Genomic DNA, 18,535 nt, shown 5'->3' with positions numbered 1-18,535 from the left:
TTTGTAATTGTTTGGGGTAAGCTTAGTCTAATCTAGCTGTTTTTTTGGGGGGGTCTTCTTCTTATTAAGCTTGTAAGGCTCAAATAGAGGAGTTTTTGCTTATGAACAAAGAAAGTTTCTCTACAGAATTTGGTGTGATTGCCATCAGCCTTAGGTCTGATTGCCTAGGGTTTTCATCTTATTTCCACCTCTTCTCTTCCCTTATCTTACCTTCTTTCTCCATTAGTTCTTTGTTTGTGTGCTACACATAACACACTTGGACCTAAGTTGGTTGCAAGAATAGTGCTGAATCACAAAGATCCTACATCAGAAGCTAGTACAAGCAACTGGCTGACAAAACAAATAGGATTAATTATCTGCTTCCCCGCTATCCATGCACCATGCCTGCATGTTCTAAGGTTGCAATGCAAAAGCCACTCAATTGAACAATCAAGTCAAACCAATACCTAATGTTCCTATTATTACGAGAAATATTGTATTTAGAACTCTGGGATTCATCATTAGTCAGTGATCCTGCCCTTGAGATGACCCTAATAGGCAGATTCAAATCCCACTCAAGATGATCCCAATAGGCATTACTAAAGAAACACTTAAACAGATCCTACATCTTAAATCACAGAAAATCACAAAGTAAACCCTAAGTTCAAATCCAACGTTTATCTAATAAGCTTAGGCAGAAGAAGTGGAATCAAAGCTAAACCAGCCAATGGTAGAGACCCGTATCAAAATTTTCGGGTTCTAACAGTGAACTACCATGGTAAAGCGCCTGCTAACAGTTGAAAGTTGAAACCTTGTCAGTTAAGTTAGAATTCAAGCACGGCACCATTCAATACAAGTCCTTTTATCATGACAGAAGTTTCGCAACTGAAATGGTCTCAAGGTGAGACGGGGAAATTTTTTAATCTTTGAAGCCCTATATCGGAGGAATGAGAGGGAAAAAAGAAAGAGGACAAGAAGTTTACCTCATTGGAAGCTCGAAAGAGAGTAGAGTCATCGAGCCTCGGTTGCAGGCCAGGCTCGGTCTCGTGCTGCAAGACGAGCCTTCGTACCTCCATGAAATCGACCGTTGAGTAGCTCATAATGCCGGGTCCGAGGGGAAGTGAAATCAAATTAAAACGGAGGAAAACGAAGTGACGAAGAAGAAACCTTTCCCGCTCTTTCTCTTGTGAATGTCTTTTTTTTTACTACCTCATTTCAGTTTTAGAAATTCCACCCGGGACGGGTTTCCCGGACGAATCGTCTATCAGACGAACCGCAGCAGCCTGCAAACTCTTCATAAATCATAATGAACATTCCTTCGGGGTGGACCGGATCACCGGACTATGGTCAACCTAAATTGCAATGGTTTTTTGGGTTTTAGGTGGGCCTAGGCCCATTTTTTTACCCATCGAGACGCAGATGTTACCGCTTACCACAGTCCACGCTCCACAGAGAGTTACGTGGGTTTAATCCCAGAGTCTGGATCACCTGCCAAATATAAACACGTTCCAACCTGTTGACAGCCCTAAATGGGTATTTATTTCCTTCGAGGCCGTTTATCTGACAGTTTAATAACTTGAAGCTCATTTGGTTAAGGGCTGTTTTTGTGCATCTTTTCGCGTGAAGATGAATAGAAAATAAAATTGCAAAAGTTTTATTTAGAGTTTTTCAAATATTGCCTTTCGACACATTGGCTTTGGGCAGGTACATCTACCACGAACCAAACGGAAATAGACCGCATCACGATCGAGCTTGTAAATAACTAAAAGACCATGCGAAAAGACTATTTTTCTAAATATAGTACAAGTTGCCCACTCAATATCGAACCTTAGGATTTCCTAAGAATGAGACTCCAGCCACATAGAAGGAACATCTCTCCATGAATTTAACATACATGTCCTGGAGATATTCTCAAATGTGCCCTTATTCTTTGAGGACAACTGGTCAAGGTTGGATTGGATTTAATTTTGTTGTTTATATGTAATGGAAGTGTTGCTACACTAAAACTAATCACTCGAGTTAATTCAAAATTTTAATTTGATAATTGATCATTAAGTAGCATGCATACCAATTTAAGGAGGGTTGTAAGGTCACAATTCATTCTCATAGCATAAAGTCTGTAGTGTTTCTCACATAATGGCATTTGCCTTTTACTATTAAGTTTGTATGTGCTTTACACGTGGCAATTATAGATGATGATAATGTTAGTAATAATGTATCTACAAATTTGGATATCGGATTTTCTAATCGGATTCAAATTTGGATATTGCCTAATCCAATTCGAATTCGATCTGTTTATACCCCTTTGTTAAAAATATTGGCATAGATTTAATTAGTAGCATTTATTAGTAAAAATAACTTAAATATAAGATTTAATAAGAGATAATGCAAGTTAATAATTTAAATATAAAATTTAATGAAAAGGGGATTAAATGAGATGGGAAGTAATAATTGAAATTACATTTTTGAACATTTACCATTAAAGATAGACCAAATACACAATTATGGGCTATCCATTAAATCTGTAATAAAATAACTTTTATACCCTTTTCTCAAGCAAAGAGATAGAAGATAATTTAAGTCCAAAAAAGTTTCACATTGCATCCCCACTTTTATATATAATATAAATTTTTTCATTACGTAGGGCTAAATGTTTATTTTTGGTAAAAGGTTAAATATTTAAAATACTGAGAACTTGACCTAAAATTGCTTGATGTATAAAATTAGAAAATGTAGACCATAATGATTTGGTCATGCCTATAGAAAACTATCAATAAAACCTGTAAAAGGTGATTTTTTGCAAGTTGAAGGGCTAGAAGGTATAGAGAAAGATAAAAAAATATGCAAGTCATTGCTAGATGATTGGATCAACAAAGCTAGGAGCTACTTGACATCGGCTTTGTGCAAGTGGCTCAGACTGAATATCCAAGTCATTGCTTTACATGTTTTCACCAATGCTAGTATAAAGCTAAATAGGCAATTATTTTCTTTTGCTTTGTTTCTGTTGCTTGAGTAGACGTAGACATTCTTGATAGAGATGGCAAATCATTGCATCTCTCACTTGTTAAATCTTTTGATTTTTTTTTTATCAATATTAAATCTTTTGATTTTGTATTTTCTGTTTATGAATGTTTTTGCAACCTACAATAGGTTTAATTTCTTCAGTTCATCTCATGATGTCTTTAATCTGCTCTTTTACTTTCCATTGTTATATTAGATTGGTTTTGTTTTGTTTCTTTGTTGTTAGGAGTTGATGTTAAGTTGTGGAAGAATTTTCTTAGTGCAGTTCATGGTGTTAAGAATTTCAAAAGTATTGAATGAAGTTGCTGCGCAATATCTGTAGAAGCGAGGAAGATGGTTGGCATTCTGAGGCAGACGTTGAATTTTGTCAATTCAACAAATTTTGTTGTTCATTTCACAGAAAACCCTTATGAGATATGCCGCCTTTGTATGTAGAACAGAAACCATTTCAAACAAAAACCCCTAGAAATTTTTAAAAACCAGAAACAGATACCTGTTAGATTTGACTGTTTGATCCAACATACTTTTCTCTTCTGTTTCTTTTCTTCTTCTTTTTTTTTCTTTTGAAGAAGAAAGCGATGATGATGAAGAAGAAGAAGAAGAGAAGCTATATTTTCATTGGTTAACCCAAAACAGAGTTGATGACAGTTCTCTATCATCAAACAAAGAAAAGAAATTCCTCATCTTACAGTTTCGTCGCTGGAGCAGAAAGAGGAAAAGTAAGTCACGATAATATTCAAGCGGTGGATCTATCAGACCTCGTCTTCGTGAAGGAGCATGTTGGGGATTCCCTTGTTGACTGGGAAGCGCCGACCGGTCTCCGGGCAGATTAGAGCACCTTCTTCGAGGTGAAGCTCGAGCAAGGCGTGGTGAAACTTCTTTAGGAAGTCGTCGGAGTCGAGCATCGATGAATCGGCCTCGTCGGGAAGTTCAGCGTAGCCCATGGATCGAGAGGCATCAACGAGAGCCTTCCATTCAATCTTGGGGAATATGTTCCTGAGAAACTCTGCACTGAAGTCGACTTCTTTCTCCACAAATTTCTCCACCTCGAGACGTAGAGGGAAACCGTTCGTCACGCCCTTGATGTTGCAAGAGAGCATGTTGTGTGTCAAAAGCCTCATTTCTCTGTGTCTGTCGACAGAAGCCGGAAAGGGACTCGGGGGAGGAAAACCCAACAAAAGGGAAAGCACTGATAGATGCTCCAGTTCACTTTTTTCTTATCTGTGTCAAAGCACCATAGATCCATCCATTATTAATGGCGGAGTTGCATGGTGAGTACAATTTTGAAGTTGTAAATAAATAACGAATTTATTTCTCAAAAATTAAGGCAAGAGTTGGAAAATGTATTGATAGAGCCTAAACCCTAAACCCTTAGGAAGAAAGAAGAATGAGAAAAAGTCATACCTCAGTTCTGATCCGCAGTGGCGGTAGCGTTGCAGGTAAAGAGAAGACTGTGCCGACAAAGAGATAGTGTGAACGAGTCGGTGACGAACCGAAGATGCAAGCAGCAGGTAGGGAAAACTTGAAGTGAAGTGGTGAGCCGGTGATCACCACGGCGAGCGGCAACCAACCACGGTGACAAACTAACGATGGAAGCAACTGGCTTCAGCAACCGAACATGGTGAGGCGGCAATCGACCGAATGAGTGATGAGGTTTCAAGCGAATAGGGTTTGGAAGTAGAAGTAAAAGTAAAACCGAGTTCCAAGAGACTGATAAAAGGCTTTAACATAAAAGGGCATAAAAGGCCCAAAAATCAAATATTAAAGTGATAAACAAATGGAGTCCGGTTCAAAGTATCTAAAACGTGAGGTGTATGAAAAATATAATTTTAAGTGATGTATCGAATATATTTTAGATGCATTTTAGGTATGTATGAATACGGATAAAAAATTAAAATACACGGAAATATGATATAAAATTCAAATAAATTATAAAAATATATTAATAATAATACTTACAAGTTTTATATGATTAAAAATAAGTCATTTAAATATAAAAAATATAATTTAATGTTTATATAAAATGTGATATATTAAGATATAATTAGTAACGGTTGAAAAATTAAGCAATGGCTAAAATGGAAAGAAGCAAAAAAAAAATAATAAAAAAACTAAAATGTGAATCTATATATATATATATATATATCAATTTTTAAATAATCAATATAATTTATCTTAATATTTATGAGTATATAGATTTTAATAATTAATCTCAGCATTTATTAATAATGCACCACTAAGAAAAGATAAAATTTACTTAAAACTAAAAATGTTTATAATTATAACAAATAAATTGGAGTGGCTTAGTGGTAAAGTTATGGGTATTAAATTCTAGTGACCAAGGTTTAAGTCTTTCTATTCTTAACATTTGTAATTTTTTTTTATACAAACAAAACAAAATTAATGAGAGGATCATTAATTAATTCAAATAATGAGAGAATTGGAATTAGCCGCTAAAATTCAAATTTGAATTTAAATTTGCCTTAAATATAAGACTAATTAACTAATTAATGAAGGAGAAGATTTGGTATTAAATATAAATTAAACCAAATGAATGGAAGAAGGGAAACCAAACCGTTACGGTTTGTATCGACCTGTTTTGGGCTCGTATCAGCCAATACATATCCAAAATGGCCCGATACGAGCCCACATTGGCCGATACATACGAAAAGAAACGGAACAAATTATTTATATGCGTTCTGTTATCGGATTCTTACCAAAACAGTACGTATCGGCTGATACGGCCCGATATGTTGTAATATTTTAAACCTTGGCCCTAACAAGACTGTGTTGACACTGTACTCAAAACTACTTTTCTGCGAATATGTTCATATTTGTTTATCTAGATATATACAATTGCAAAGTAGTTGTGAATATGGTGTGAATAAGGTAAATGTTTTGAGAACCAGATCAAGTATAGAATCAAAGAGGAAAGAGGCTTATGGGGAGTTCAACTTCAATAAAGGCAAAGCCCATTAAGGTAGTTTTTCTGTTTTGCATTTAGAATATCTCCATACTTATGTGCTTTATTTCATAGGGAGATATTCCCAATGCAATGTTACAAAAGGTTGTTAGAATGGTGTGGGCACAAATTTGCCCTGATAGAAGTCGATCTTGTTTATGGGTTAAAGGTTCAATTGGGGACAAATGGGAGGTCAAATTGTAATGATGTGGCATATATATATATATATATATATAATACATTTTATAACTTTTAATATATTTAAATATGGTGTATTAATAGTAAGTTCCTTAATTTTTAAAGCAATTGATTAGGGATCAAGTCTCTTAATTTATATTTTCTTTAATACATGCGTAATAAAGTAATATGTATAAGGGTAAATTTCTTAAACTACCCTTATAATTTAGATAATTGATTAAGTATACCCCTACTATTTGACTATTATCTAACACTATCCCTACTATTTCAAAAAATTACTATTGTCATTAAATATTGACGAAATGGATAAAATGTCAGTTTTACCCTTCCGTAAAATCCCTTTAGAGCCACCGAAGAAATCAACAACAATAAGAGGACGATGTTGGCAAAGAGCAGTGGTGGGAGCTTATGTCCATCATCTTGTACTATAATAAGAATAAAAGTGATGAAGGAAATTTTGGCCCGACCTCTTTATTATGAGACACGTGGCAGAAACGACAGCTCGGCAAAAGGGGTCAAGCCTAGGCAGCAACAAGGGCACACTCCGCCGAACTAACCCACCTTGTAACAGCTCGGGTAGACTTCGCCGAACTACCATCTTGTAACAGCTCGGGGTAGACTTCGCCCAACTGCGCCTTGTAACAGCTCGGGATAGACTTCGCCGAACTACCATCTTGTAACAGCTCGGGGTAGACTTCGCCAAACTGCCACCTTGTAACAGCTCGGGGTAGACTTCGTCGAACTGACCGCCTTGTAAACAGCTCGGGGTAGACTTCGCCGAACTGCGCCTTGTAAACAGCTCGGGATAGACTTCGCCGAACTACCACCTTGTAACAGCTCGGGGTAGACTTCGTCGAACTGCCACCTTGTAACAGCTCGGGACACACTTCGCCGAACTGACCCACCTTGTTACAGTTCGGGATACCTCCGAGCTCAAGACCGCCTCGCTCAGCACTTCGCATCATCTTCTAGGCACCAAAGCCAAACAAGTCGTACCATGCCTGGCACCAGGGAATTCCGTGCCCGAGGGCGCCACGCCTGACTGACTTGGGATCTGACGTTTTGGCAGCAGCACTCTAAACGGCCACCTGCCACCGCCACTGACGCCGCCATCTCCAGTTAAACGGTTAGGCAGTGACGGTTTTGTCTCAGCAGAAGGGACGACAGCCGAGTTGACAAGCACCAGAGTAATCATACCCGATCTGACAAGGGCCTCGGGACGAGTACGCGAAGCGACTATAAGAGCCCCTTGCCCCCCCGATAAGAGAGGTATGCAAAAACTTTGCGCTATCTGGTATTACCTTGCTTTTGAAAGATTCTAACTTGAGCTTCGGAACCTCTACACCGGGTTCCCCCCGGAGCTTTCCCATCTCTCGTTTCAGGATCCCTGCTACCTCGTTCGAAAGCAAGGCAGCGGACAGCTAAGACCAGCCGGATCGCGCTCCATCAAAAAGCATATAAAAATTGAAACTTTTTAGGAAAAAACTAGTTGTTTCTTATCTAAAACCCATATTAGAAGTAGGGAAAAAAACTATAACACATTAAAGAGAATTTTTTTTTTCTATGTTCCAAGGCCATCTAATCTAAAGTGAGCACCTTGATCATTTGATTTGTGGAATCATCGAGAACTTGGATCATGATAAAATCGGATGGCTATGAGTGCCATTTGATTTGTCCTCCCTTTCACGTATTGTCTTCTTCAGCAACAATATCGATCGTGTGATGTTGTCAGTGAATAGTGACGGATGAATGGAACAACGTTGGATCTGCTAATTATATCTAAAGAAACCCGGATCCGAGAGCTAGTTCATTTGTCTCCTCATCTTCGGTTTTTGGGTAATAGCATTAGTCGAACCCCCAATATCGAAGATAGGACAGAGGCGAACCATCAACCGAAGACGGTGATCGGAGATGATCTAGTTTGAACAACATTGAATATGCTAAGTATCTCTTAGATTTTCAAGGAACCTATATCTGAGATCTGGTTCGTTTTTCTCCTAATTTTCGGTTTTCAAGTAATAACAACATCGAACCCCCACTATCGAAGATGGGACAGAGGTGAACCATCAATCAAAGACGGCGATCGGAGCTGATCTAGTTTGAACGAAGGTGGGGTTGATCTCGGTGAACGATGACTACGAATGGCTATCGATGGCTATTGTTGATCTAGTATTTAATAGTATTTTGTTACGGTTGAGCGTTTTATAACTGACGACAATTGAAGACACATATCTTCACGACTACTGACGGTTGTGAGAGTTGTTGTATCCTTCACAAAGACGGAGAGGTCGAAGGATTGTGTCTTGTTTTAGAAAGAGAAGAAGGAGAAAAGGAAGAAAGAGAAAGAAAGAGGGAAGATAGAGAGAGAGATTGGAGGAAGGAGTCTCATCGAGAGGAAGGGGACGAGGGTAACATTGGGTTTTAAAAAATTTAAATGTGTGTCATGTGTGTATGGGTTTTGATGAAATATTAACGATGCTAATGGTAAGGGTAGAGTTACTCAATGATAGTGTTAGACAATAATCAAACATTTTAAACTTTCTATTAATTAAGGATCTGGGAGGTTTCATGAAATCGGGACTGGTTTATTGGTTTTCCAATTAAACTGGCCAATCAGCCAGTTTTCACCAATTTTTAACCAAAGCGGTTATTGGGGTATGACTGAATCGGCCAAGGTCCTAGGGTCATGATTTAACCGGTCCAACTCGTCAATCCAATTTGGTTTTCTAAATACTGGGCATAGTCATACGAGAACTGAATTTGGGTTCAAGCAAATGGGTAGGTTATACTGGGATAGAGTCCAATTCCAAACATTTGGAATCGATCCTATCCAGGTCAGCTTTAGGGTTTAGGAGGTTTACTCTACCAAAACAAACTTGATGAATTGGCATTGGAACCAAATTTTCCTTGAAATAAATATCAAAATACTTTTAAGAATGTAAAGATTTGAATCCAAGCACTCATGGTTACAAAGGTCATGGCCATCGTCTCCCTAATTGACCATTGAGTTATTTAATTGATTTGATCTTTTTTCATTTTAATATTTGAATTAGAAAATTTAAATTATAATGAAAAGTTTTTATTTGGTATTTGGTGCCATGCACCATTAATAACTTCCCCCTTGATCCCTTTTTTCCCAAAGTGTTGGTTGTGGGATTCGATTCCGAGTCAATGTTGGAACAAACCAGCTAATTCAATAATGAGAAGATTGGTATCATATATTAACATATTATGATAACGTACATATTAAATTATTCAATTTAATTAATAAATATAATATAAGTTTTGAACTATATATTATAATATTAAAAATCAAGATTTTAAATAACATGTTTCATTTTTTTTATTTTAGAGGGAGAGAGTAAATAAATACTACGTTCCATAGGTAGACCTTGAAAATGATGTCAAAACCAACCTTAGAAATGACCTTCATAAGATAGGTTCTAGTTCCAAAAACCTAGAACTGACTCTTACAAGGTAAGTTCTATGTCCAACCTTAGAACTGAACTAAACTGAACTATGCTCACCCCTAAAGGTAACTACTATTGCTTAAGACACATAAGGCCCTCTGAAGCCAAGCACGTAAACATATCTAATCTACAAATAGAGCTGTGCTTGGTTTGAAAGAAAATGATGGGGAAAGGAAGAGGAAACCTCTTCTTTTAAACCAAAGACAACCTTGTTCTTTTTAATGGTCACAGAGAACCAAGTAGTTGAGTGTGTAAGACTTACCCCCCTTGTGGAATGGAGATTTCTCATAGTAAAAATCATAAAAAAGAATTAAGCTTCGTTTGGTTTATAGTTGGAATCGGGATCAAAACAATCTATTCCTTTGGATATTTGATTTAGATGGTAATAACGATCGCAATTGATTGGAACGGGATTCTAATTCCTAAACGAGGGGGAGGGAATGGCCACGCATATGAGGAATATGAACCACCATGAAATGGGCCCCATGCAAAAAATTGCCTACATTAAAACTTAAAATCGAATGTGGAAATCAGCATCGCTAGGTCAAATTAATCTCAGAATGGTAACGGGACGATAACAAGGTTATTCCCATCCTAGTTCTCATAGGGATCCCCACTCCCAGTGATTTTGTATAATGTCAATCATTTTATTTTTGTTTTTTATTTTATTTAAAAATAAAAATAAAATATTTAAAATTTATAATACTATTAAAAAGATTCAAATATATTCAATCATACTTTTAAAAATATTAATATAAATACATGCATATTTACATATATATTAGCAGGATCCCCATGGGATGAGGAGTGCTCTCTTTGTCCCATCAATGGGGATGAAAATTTTCTCATACTCCAAATCATCCACATCCCCACCCCTTTTGGGGTAGATCCCCACGAGATCGGGGAAATGGTAAAATTAACATCCCTTTACCATGTCGTGGGTAGACTTACTAGATTCTTTTTTTTTAAGGTGACTTGCTAGATTCTTAGTTTCTTACTATCTTGTTCCATAGTCCATAGACATCTACATGGTTTTAGGCCCTCGTAACTTGCCACCTGTCCTATGTTGCAAGATGATCGTTGATTAGGCCCAACTAAAAGTAAGATTCTACCCTATGCTAGCATAATTATGGTGGAGCAAACATTTGTATCTATAGTTCGTAGAAATGGACCCAAAAAACCTGAACCAACTGAATTATGAAATCAACCTCTTCAGTTTCGCCACCAATTCCAATTTAGTAATGGTCTGAACTAAACTTGAAAATGGGGATACCAATGGATCGGCTTTTGTGGTTGGGCCTAACCTTGAACCCTAACTGACCCTATAGCATCATTTTCACCAACCCGAACCGATTCAAGAAATGACAACAACAAACAAACATCCGACCTGACAAATAGGGTATAACATGACATTGACCCAACTCGGCTCGTAACGTCTCAATTGTATTTTTAACCCATTTTGAAAACTTAAAATTCCTTAATTTAAGTTAGGATTTTGTTTTATAAATTTTAGGATAAATTATAAAGACCCCCTTGTATTTTGTTTTGGGACAAAGACCCCTTCCATTAGTCATCCATCCAAAAAGATTTCAAGTCTGCCGTTAAAACAAATTCTAATCCCCATACAGTCCTTGTGATAATTATTTAGACAATTTTACCCCTATTTTCATTTCTATACGTTGCCTTAACCTTTTTTTATTTCTCTCTCACAATCAAGATTCAATAGCAAGGGATTCTCCATAAGGAAGCTAGCTACAATGGTAATCAGGGCAGAGGCCAAGCGAAGGTGGGTGTATCCTCGTGGCAAATCTTCATATAGGAACTCGTCCTACTTTGGTGAGTGATCCTCCGCCTATTAGGGTTTATTAGTTTTCATGTAGGTTCTCAGATAATTGGTTTTTGATTTGTTATATTGGTTGAGGCGACCTCCAATATGATTCACTCTATTATGTAATGTTACGATTATAACACGGGCGGTAACCATTCACGTTGTTAGGGTTTATGGTTCTCACATAAAGTTAAATATATGCTTACACCTATTTGGTTCTTGACTTGTTATATTTGGTTGCGCAGACTTCAAATATGGTTCACAATGTTATGGTTTATTTATGTTAATGAATTAAATATTTTGGTATTGACATAAATATCAGGTGTTGTAACCATTCAATGTTAGGGTTATGCTCCAATGTTAGTCCTTTTTTTGTGTTTTCATTTTTTTTTTTTTGTATATTAGTCTTCCTAGACAAAGTTTAATGTTCATGAAGGAACACAAGTTATGTGCAACTAATTTTAGGTTGTTTAATGTTCATGAAGTTAACTAGACTTTATTGAAGTTTAATGTTCATGAAGGAAGTTTTATTTTTTGTTTAATGAAGATTAATGTTAATGTTCATGAAGTTTTCTCTTTTAATGTTTAGTGAAGATTAATGTTAATGAAGTTCATTGTTCAGGAATTGTAGATTAATTATCATGAAGTACATGAAGTTTAATGTTCACGAAAGAAGTTGTGTAGATTAATCTTCATGAAGTTTATTGTAGAAATGAACGAACACTCAACTTTCACTCTTCAATCACCAAGTAATCTGAGGTTTGAAATAAAGTTTTGTGATTGTCGAAAGAAGTGTGTTATTAGGGTTTCTGAGATGGATTTGAACCCACAAAAGCTGTTTTATACATGCTCTCACAAAGTTTTAAGTCTTATGGTAAAGTCACTTTTTTTGCAACATGGCCATTGTTCATAGTTGTCTTAAAAAAGGTATTTCATGCCATGTAGGGAAAATAACCAAATGTCAACCTTGGTGGTTTTTTTGAAATTGGTCATTCCCATCAACCACTCAAAAGAAGTGATTCACATATGTGCAATGATGATGTCCAAGCATGCCATGTGAGGGAGCTGAAGAAGTTTCTAGCTGAGTTGAACGATCAAGTGAAAACATTGGAGAGTAAGTTTGGTCAGATGTTAGTTGGGATCATGTGCCTCTTGAAAGTTATTATTTTTTTTGGCTTCTTTCTAATGTTTATGTTTAGGAAGTAGGGCATCATAAGAGAAGAGAGGAAACAATGGTTTTTTTGCATGTTTGCATTTTGGGGAGGGCTAATCACTATACATCATCGGTGTTAGGGTGTAAGTGTATTTACTTTGAAGATCTGGACTTATGACTTCTAATTTATGGGAGAAATAGAAATGAATAAAATATGTGAAAAAAAAACTCTCATAATGGATGTTCTTTTACAGAAGTTAATCAGTTTGTGCCTCTCACTAATACTTCTTTCTAATGACTCTATCTTGTTCTAAGAGAGTAATGCTGACTATTTTCCAACTAACCTCTTTCTAAATGCTCTTAGATCCAATTAATGCTTGATCATCTAATAGATCCCCTAAAAGGAAAGTAATAACAATGTTTTTTTGTTTTAAATTGAACCCTAACTTGCAAAAGATATGGGCTATTTGGCTCTGAAGTCAGGTCCGGATGTTTCAACTAGGCCTCATATTAGTCATACAACATTTTTTCTTTGATATACATGCATGCAATGTGCACATATTTAAGTTGATATATATGCAATGTTTTTTCTTTAATCCACCTGCTTTATATCAACGTAGCTCAGATTAAACTTCCTTGTCATATTGCTATAATAAGCCCTTGTTAAGGGCGTAAGTTGGATACCAAACCCATTCAAATTTTAACAAATTATAAACCCAAGCCCACCAAAGTTGCACCCTTGCCCTTCTTCAATAGCATGTTCTAAATTAAAATATTGAAACATAGGATGGTTTATAGCAGTCAAGAAAACTCCAATTCATGGTGCAATGTGGGGGTGAAAGCAATTTCAATTAACATGTTAATCAGAGGGGTCCACTATCCAATGGATGGTTCAGATTGGAGCACTCTTGATCTTCATATAACTAATTGCACATATTTATTTATTTTTATAAGCTTTTTTAATTGCATGTTTCTAGTATATATGTTTTATACTACCTTCTAGTTGACTGGTTTGACTGCAATGACATTAAGAAAAAGACTCAATCACAAGGTAGCATGCCTAAGTGTTTCCATTTGCTGATTGGGATGGTGTCATTGGAGCACTGTCCCCACTCCTAGCCTGTATAGATATGGATGGTGGAATCAATGACCTAGCCCTACTCATATCACCACTCCTTCTAGCATGAGTGGTGATAGATTGACTAACTTGTAAAAATAAATTTCACTATATTACTTAGCTACCTCACTGGAAAATTGTAATGGATATATAATAGACCTTATACTTGTGAAAAAACTCGATTAATTGGTAGAGGCCCACCCCTACCATTGCCCCTATCTTTAGAACTGTTAGTTGATGAACTACCCTACAACAAAAATCAAAGCCCCGGTGTCAGGTTAGATAGCTATAGCATCCAAAAACAAACACATGACAAAATTTACTTGTGAAGGCACTTACTTGATATAGAACTTGATGTCTTGGAACTTGATGTATTGGAACTTGTTGTGGTGGAACCTGTTGTGGTAAAACTTGCAAAGGAGAATGTTGTGCCACTCCTCTGGCCAAACTTCTACATCTGCCCATACCCCCACCTCTGCCCATAGCACTATCTCCATCATGAGACACATGGATATTAATGTGACTTGATTGGGATTATAATAACAATGTAGAGCTCCCACTACTAGCTTGCACTCTGATGCTTGTCTAACCCTCCTATACATAAAACAACAATATTATCAATTTGGGTTATTTGTCAAGTCGTGAAGAGAGCTACAAATGCCATGAATTACTTGAGGTGGTGGTCCTTCATTTCTTCTTCCCTGACCTTTGCACCTTCTTCTATTGTGCCCTTTAATAGCACAATTTGTACATTTCGTCTTCCTAAATCTTTTCGGCACATGAACCCTAGAATTTCATCTGACCCCTTCCTCCTAGATTTCTTTGGCCTACCATGTTGTTTTCTAAATGGTGATGGTTTAATTGGGACACCTTCAGTCATTGACCATTGGAATTCATCAAACATTGGTAAAACATAATGACTATATGCCTTGAGGCACCTCTCATTAGTGTATAGTGGATCCACATAGCCATAAATACTACCATGTTCTGACTGAACGCATAAAATGGCATAGCAATAAGGCAGCCCTATTACTGTGCAAGCCCTACAACTATATGTCATGGATTGTAAGTTCACCATCACTCTTCTCTTGAAATGCTCAACCTCAAAATTTCCATTATCCGCATATACTAAGAAGCAATTTCTAGCCAGTGCCTATGCGTTTTCCAATCTCTTCCTACCATTAGGGTACATTGGCCTTCTATCCCTTCTCAATTTCTTTTGTCTTGTTTAAATCAACTTCATCATTTGCCTCCAGATAGTATCAACTAGTGTGATTATTGGCTTGTCTCTACAATCCAAAATACACTTGTTAAATGACTTAGAGAAGTTATGTATATCATCACTTTTAGATTCAAAAGTAGCTTTGGACCATAAATTAGTAGAGACAACACTTAACCACTAGTGCATCATTACTTAGACCCTTCAACTTATCCACATACCAATGAAGCTTTGACATAATGTATGCCATTGCAGCCCTCCATAGGCAATCCCTCAAATCCTTTCCCTTGAACCTATCCTTGAAGTTGGCATACATGGTCTAATAGAAAGCCTATGGTCATCCCCTGGCATTAGACTATGAAAACACTCTACCAACCTTTGAAAGAAATTGTGCATTATACTGTTATCATGAGAACCAATTAATAAATATAAAAAATTTTAAATTTACATGTGTAAATCAGTGTACCTTATGCCTATCAAAGATGTAGATCCAACCACGTTCCTCTAAAAGTCCAATGCAATCACTCAATAATGTTAGAAACTAAGCCCAAGAACCCTTCACCTCAACCTCAATAATTACAAAAGCTACTGGGAAAATTTCATTATTCCCATCCAAACCCAACAACATGCAAAAGCTACCCAGAATGAGATTCCTTTAGATGGAACCCATTAAGCCCAGTGATAGGGTGACAACCATTTATAAACCTATCATTCATTGCTACCAAACAAACAAACAATCTCTGAAATTCCCCTGTACCTCTTTGGCCTATACAATCCTCACAAAACCCAACCTTGATTGCACTTCTAGGATTTGTCTTCAAAATTGCTTCACAATAATTACGTAGCTTGCTATATTGTTCAGCATGTACATCCTCAATTTCGACAAGTGCCCGCTTCTTTGTGCGATAAGCTCTGGATTTAGAAACTTCAACCCTAAACTCTCACAGTGTCTCATTTTGTAGTATACTCTTCCAATTAGGGTCATCCCTGAATTTGTCTTTGTACTTCTCTGCCAACCATATAGATGTAACTTTTGTGTTTGAATACATACGTTCACTGGTGTGTATACTCTTAAATGACTTTATTTGGAATGCATCCTTACTCTACAGCCAAGACACATGCACATGCCACTACAAACATCTGTTACTCTAGTACCCCATTCTTTACATATTTGAAATCAAACTCACCCATGATTGCATAGTTGACTAAGGCCTTCTAGAAGATTGCTGGACTAGGGAATGTCATACCCACAAACAACTGTGGATTCTCTATTTGCCTATCAAGAAAAGCATTAAATCGAGGTCTTCCCTTGTCATCAGAACTATGTAAACTCTCCAATTCCTCTGACTGCTCATTGTTAGATAGTATGTCTGACCCAAACAATAACTTCAACATTTTCAACATGAACTTCACCCGTGGTGACATCACCATCCTCAACCTTGTCCTCAAAACAATCATCAACATCATACTCAGCCTCCAATTCTTCTTCCACCTCACATTCCAAGTCATAATTAGGATCACCCTCTCTATCAGACCCATATTCAAAACCAAAGTTAACATCATCACCAAGATCAACTTCATTCACATGGCCAACTAAACCTAACGGTAGTGGTGGTGGTGGCAGTGGCTCAACACCAAATGAACAAATCAGTGACACTGTTTCCTATGACAACCCTACACCATCCCTCTTACACCTTGTCATATATATATATGAATGTATCTACAATCCTTATGGACCTTGCACATCTCTAGTATATCCCCGTCAGATTTTAGTCTTACCAACCCATCATCTAGATATGAATTTGGCCTCCTGTAATATACCTCACCAACTGAATTGTAATCAAGATCTTTCAACAATAACTATATCTCAATGAATGATAGGAGGTCAAGATCAACATTATGGCTAACAAACACATCACTACACATGTATATCATTGGTGGTAGGTTTAGAAAGTAACCATCATGATGTATGTTGATACTATATATATTACTTGACATCTTGGAAAAAAACATGTACACAAGCATTAGTGTTAAAATCATAAACAACTTCATGTTTATTTACGCTTTAATAAGATAAGAAATAATTTAGCAGATATAAGCAAATTTCTCCATCATCATTCATCAAGCAAACTAATTTTGGACTTTGTTACACATCAAGGGCTGAAATACATCCCCTTCCACCCTCTATGTTTTAGTTTTGCCCCTTCTTCATTTCACCCCTTAGGGGCTGAAACACTTTGCTCTCCCCCTTTTATGTTTTGGTTTTCCCCTTCTTCAGTTCTCCCCTTCGGGGTTGAAACACTTCCCTCTCCACCCTCTATGTTTTGGTTTCCCCCTTTTTTAGTTCACCCCTTAGGGGTTGAAACACTTCCCCCTCCCCCCTATGTTTTGGTTTCCCCCTTTGCAAGTCAGCCCCTTAGGAGCTAAAACAACCCATTTTTTTCTATTGTTATTCTTTGGCCCCTCATTTGTAAACACATTCATTTTATCCCCCTATGGCTCTCATGTTGACATGGACGAGGAGACAAGGTTGGTAATAAAGTGGAGATCTAAAGACCTTTAACCCACCATTGACTTTCAAGTTCCAACAACAAAAAGCTATTAAATACCCAAAAGTAATAGTAAACAAGTGATAAAACCAAAGCCACGTATCCCTCTCTACAACCGATTTTACTAAGATCAAGCATATACCAAAAGCTACCATTAAGAAATCGTGAACCTAAACATTATTTTATTGATATCAAACACAGAAAAACAGTGTCAAACACATAATTGGTCATTATTATACTCAGATAAAACAAATTAAACACATTAAATAAATGTTAGTGGCAATCAAGTACAAACACATTAACTGTTAAAACACATTAAATAAATTAAATCAAACACAATAAACAACTGTTACAGATAGACCTAAACATAAACCTCAAGAAGATTATTCCAAGATGAAACACCCATTTCAGACAATATAGTACTAAAAGGGAATATTCACTATATTCACCAGTACAAAAGACCCAAAAGACAACATACCATGCATGCATCCAGGTAAATAATAGACACAAATAAATATGGCAGAGGAAAATCAAAGAATCTTATGGTCGATTAAAAAAGAAACTCTATATTCAAACAAAACAATTTTCTTATCTCTTTTTTGTACTACTGTGCAATAGGTTACCTTCACTTGTCCAATGACGGTGAAAAAATAAGCTTTCTTTCCCTATGACGATGAAAGGAGGTCTTCTCTGGCGACGACGAAAAGAGATCTTCTTCTCTAGTGACGGTGACATAGTTTTTCTTTCCTAGAAACAATGTGTATTTCGCTTCCTTTCTTCTATGTTCAGTGTGATATTGGAACGAACTCCGGTGGAGATCAGACTCGAAGGAGCTGGGATGGATTACATGAGGGTTCTCGACTGGGTTTCTGGTACGGTATAGGTCAAAAGTGAAAATCTATTTGAAAACAGTGAATAAGGGATGGGATGTTTATTTTTGTCATTTTGAAAATGTTAATTCGATTGTGTGGAGGGTATTTTCATCAAATGACCCCTTCCGTTAGGCAAGTTAACGGGGAAGGGTGTCTTTGTCTCACAG

The 18,535-nt window shown here is 36.7% G+C and overlaps 2 protein-coding genes and 1 long non-coding RNA gene across 13 annotated transcripts in view; 1 reads left to right on the top strand and 2 right to left on the bottom strand.

Annotated features, from left to right (window-relative positions):
* Positions 1 to 1,489, bottom strand: part of LOC148869492 (uncharacterized) — a 31,056-nt gene extending 29,567 nt beyond the window's left edge. For 5 of the 10 annotated variants that reach the window (XR_016106547.1, XR_016106546.1, XR_016106548.1 and 2 more), the window contains exon 1: positions 963 to 1,249. Coding sequence is in view for 7 of the 10 variants with exons in the window: in XM_088967548.1 (XP_088823674.1) it covers positions 963 to 1,079 (117 nt within the window). In the remaining 3 variants the exon portion in view is untranslated. Of the gene's footprint in view, positions 1 to 962 lie in introns of all 10 variants that reach the window. The other 5 variants (XM_088967545.1, XM_088967543.1, XM_088967544.1 and 2 more) reach the window with 1 other exon arrangement.
* Positions 1,490 to 3,585: 2,096 nt separating this feature from the next.
* On the bottom strand, positions 3,586 to 18,406 carry LOC148869490 (multifunctional methyltransferase subunit TRM112 homolog A-like). 2 transcript variants are annotated; one of them, XR_016107895.1, is made up of 3 exons: positions 18,120 to 18,406; positions 4,405 to 4,599; positions 3,586 to 4,221 (listed from the first exon to the last, which is right to left on the bottom strand). XR_016107895.1 is itself a non-coding variant. In XM_088972740.1 (2 exons), exon 2 carries the CDS (start codon positions 4,119 to 4,121, stop codon positions 3,753 to 3,755), a length of 369 nt encoding a protein of 122 aa, XP_088828866.1. In that variant the 5' UTR covers positions 4,122 to 4,221; positions 4,405 to 4,543; the 3' UTR covers positions 3,586 to 3,752. The 2 variants fall into 2 exon arrangements, 1 of the variants encoding a protein (XP_088828866.1); XM_088972740.1 differs by lacking the exon at positions 18,120 to 18,406 and having other exon boundaries at positions 4,405 to 4,543.
* LOC148869491 (uncharacterized) lies at positions 11,330 to 12,867 on the top strand. The gene is made up of 2 exons (XR_016107896.1): positions 11,330 to 11,466; positions 12,404 to 12,867. It is a non-coding gene; the product is annotated as an uncharacterized LOC148869491 (long non-coding RNA).
* Positions 18,407 to 18,535: the final 129 nt, after the last annotated feature.

Source organism: Nelumbo lutea, chromosome 2 (genome assembly GCF_056320005.1).
Source record: "Nelumbo lutea isolate HS-2025 chromosome 2, American lotus-T2T, whole genome shotgun sequence".
In the NCBI taxonomy this organism is placed as follows: domain Eukaryota; kingdom Viridiplantae; phylum Streptophyta; class Magnoliopsida; order Proteales; family Nelumbonaceae; genus Nelumbo; species Nelumbo lutea.
The sequence above is the reverse complement of the archived record's forward strand: the minus strand, read 5'-3'. Positions and strand labels throughout refer to the sequence as shown.

Coding starts and splice junctions, on each gene's coding strand:
- LOC148869490 (XM_088972740.1), bottom strand. CDS start 4,121: ATGAGGCTTTTGACACACAACATGCTCTCTTGCAACATCAAGGGCGTG.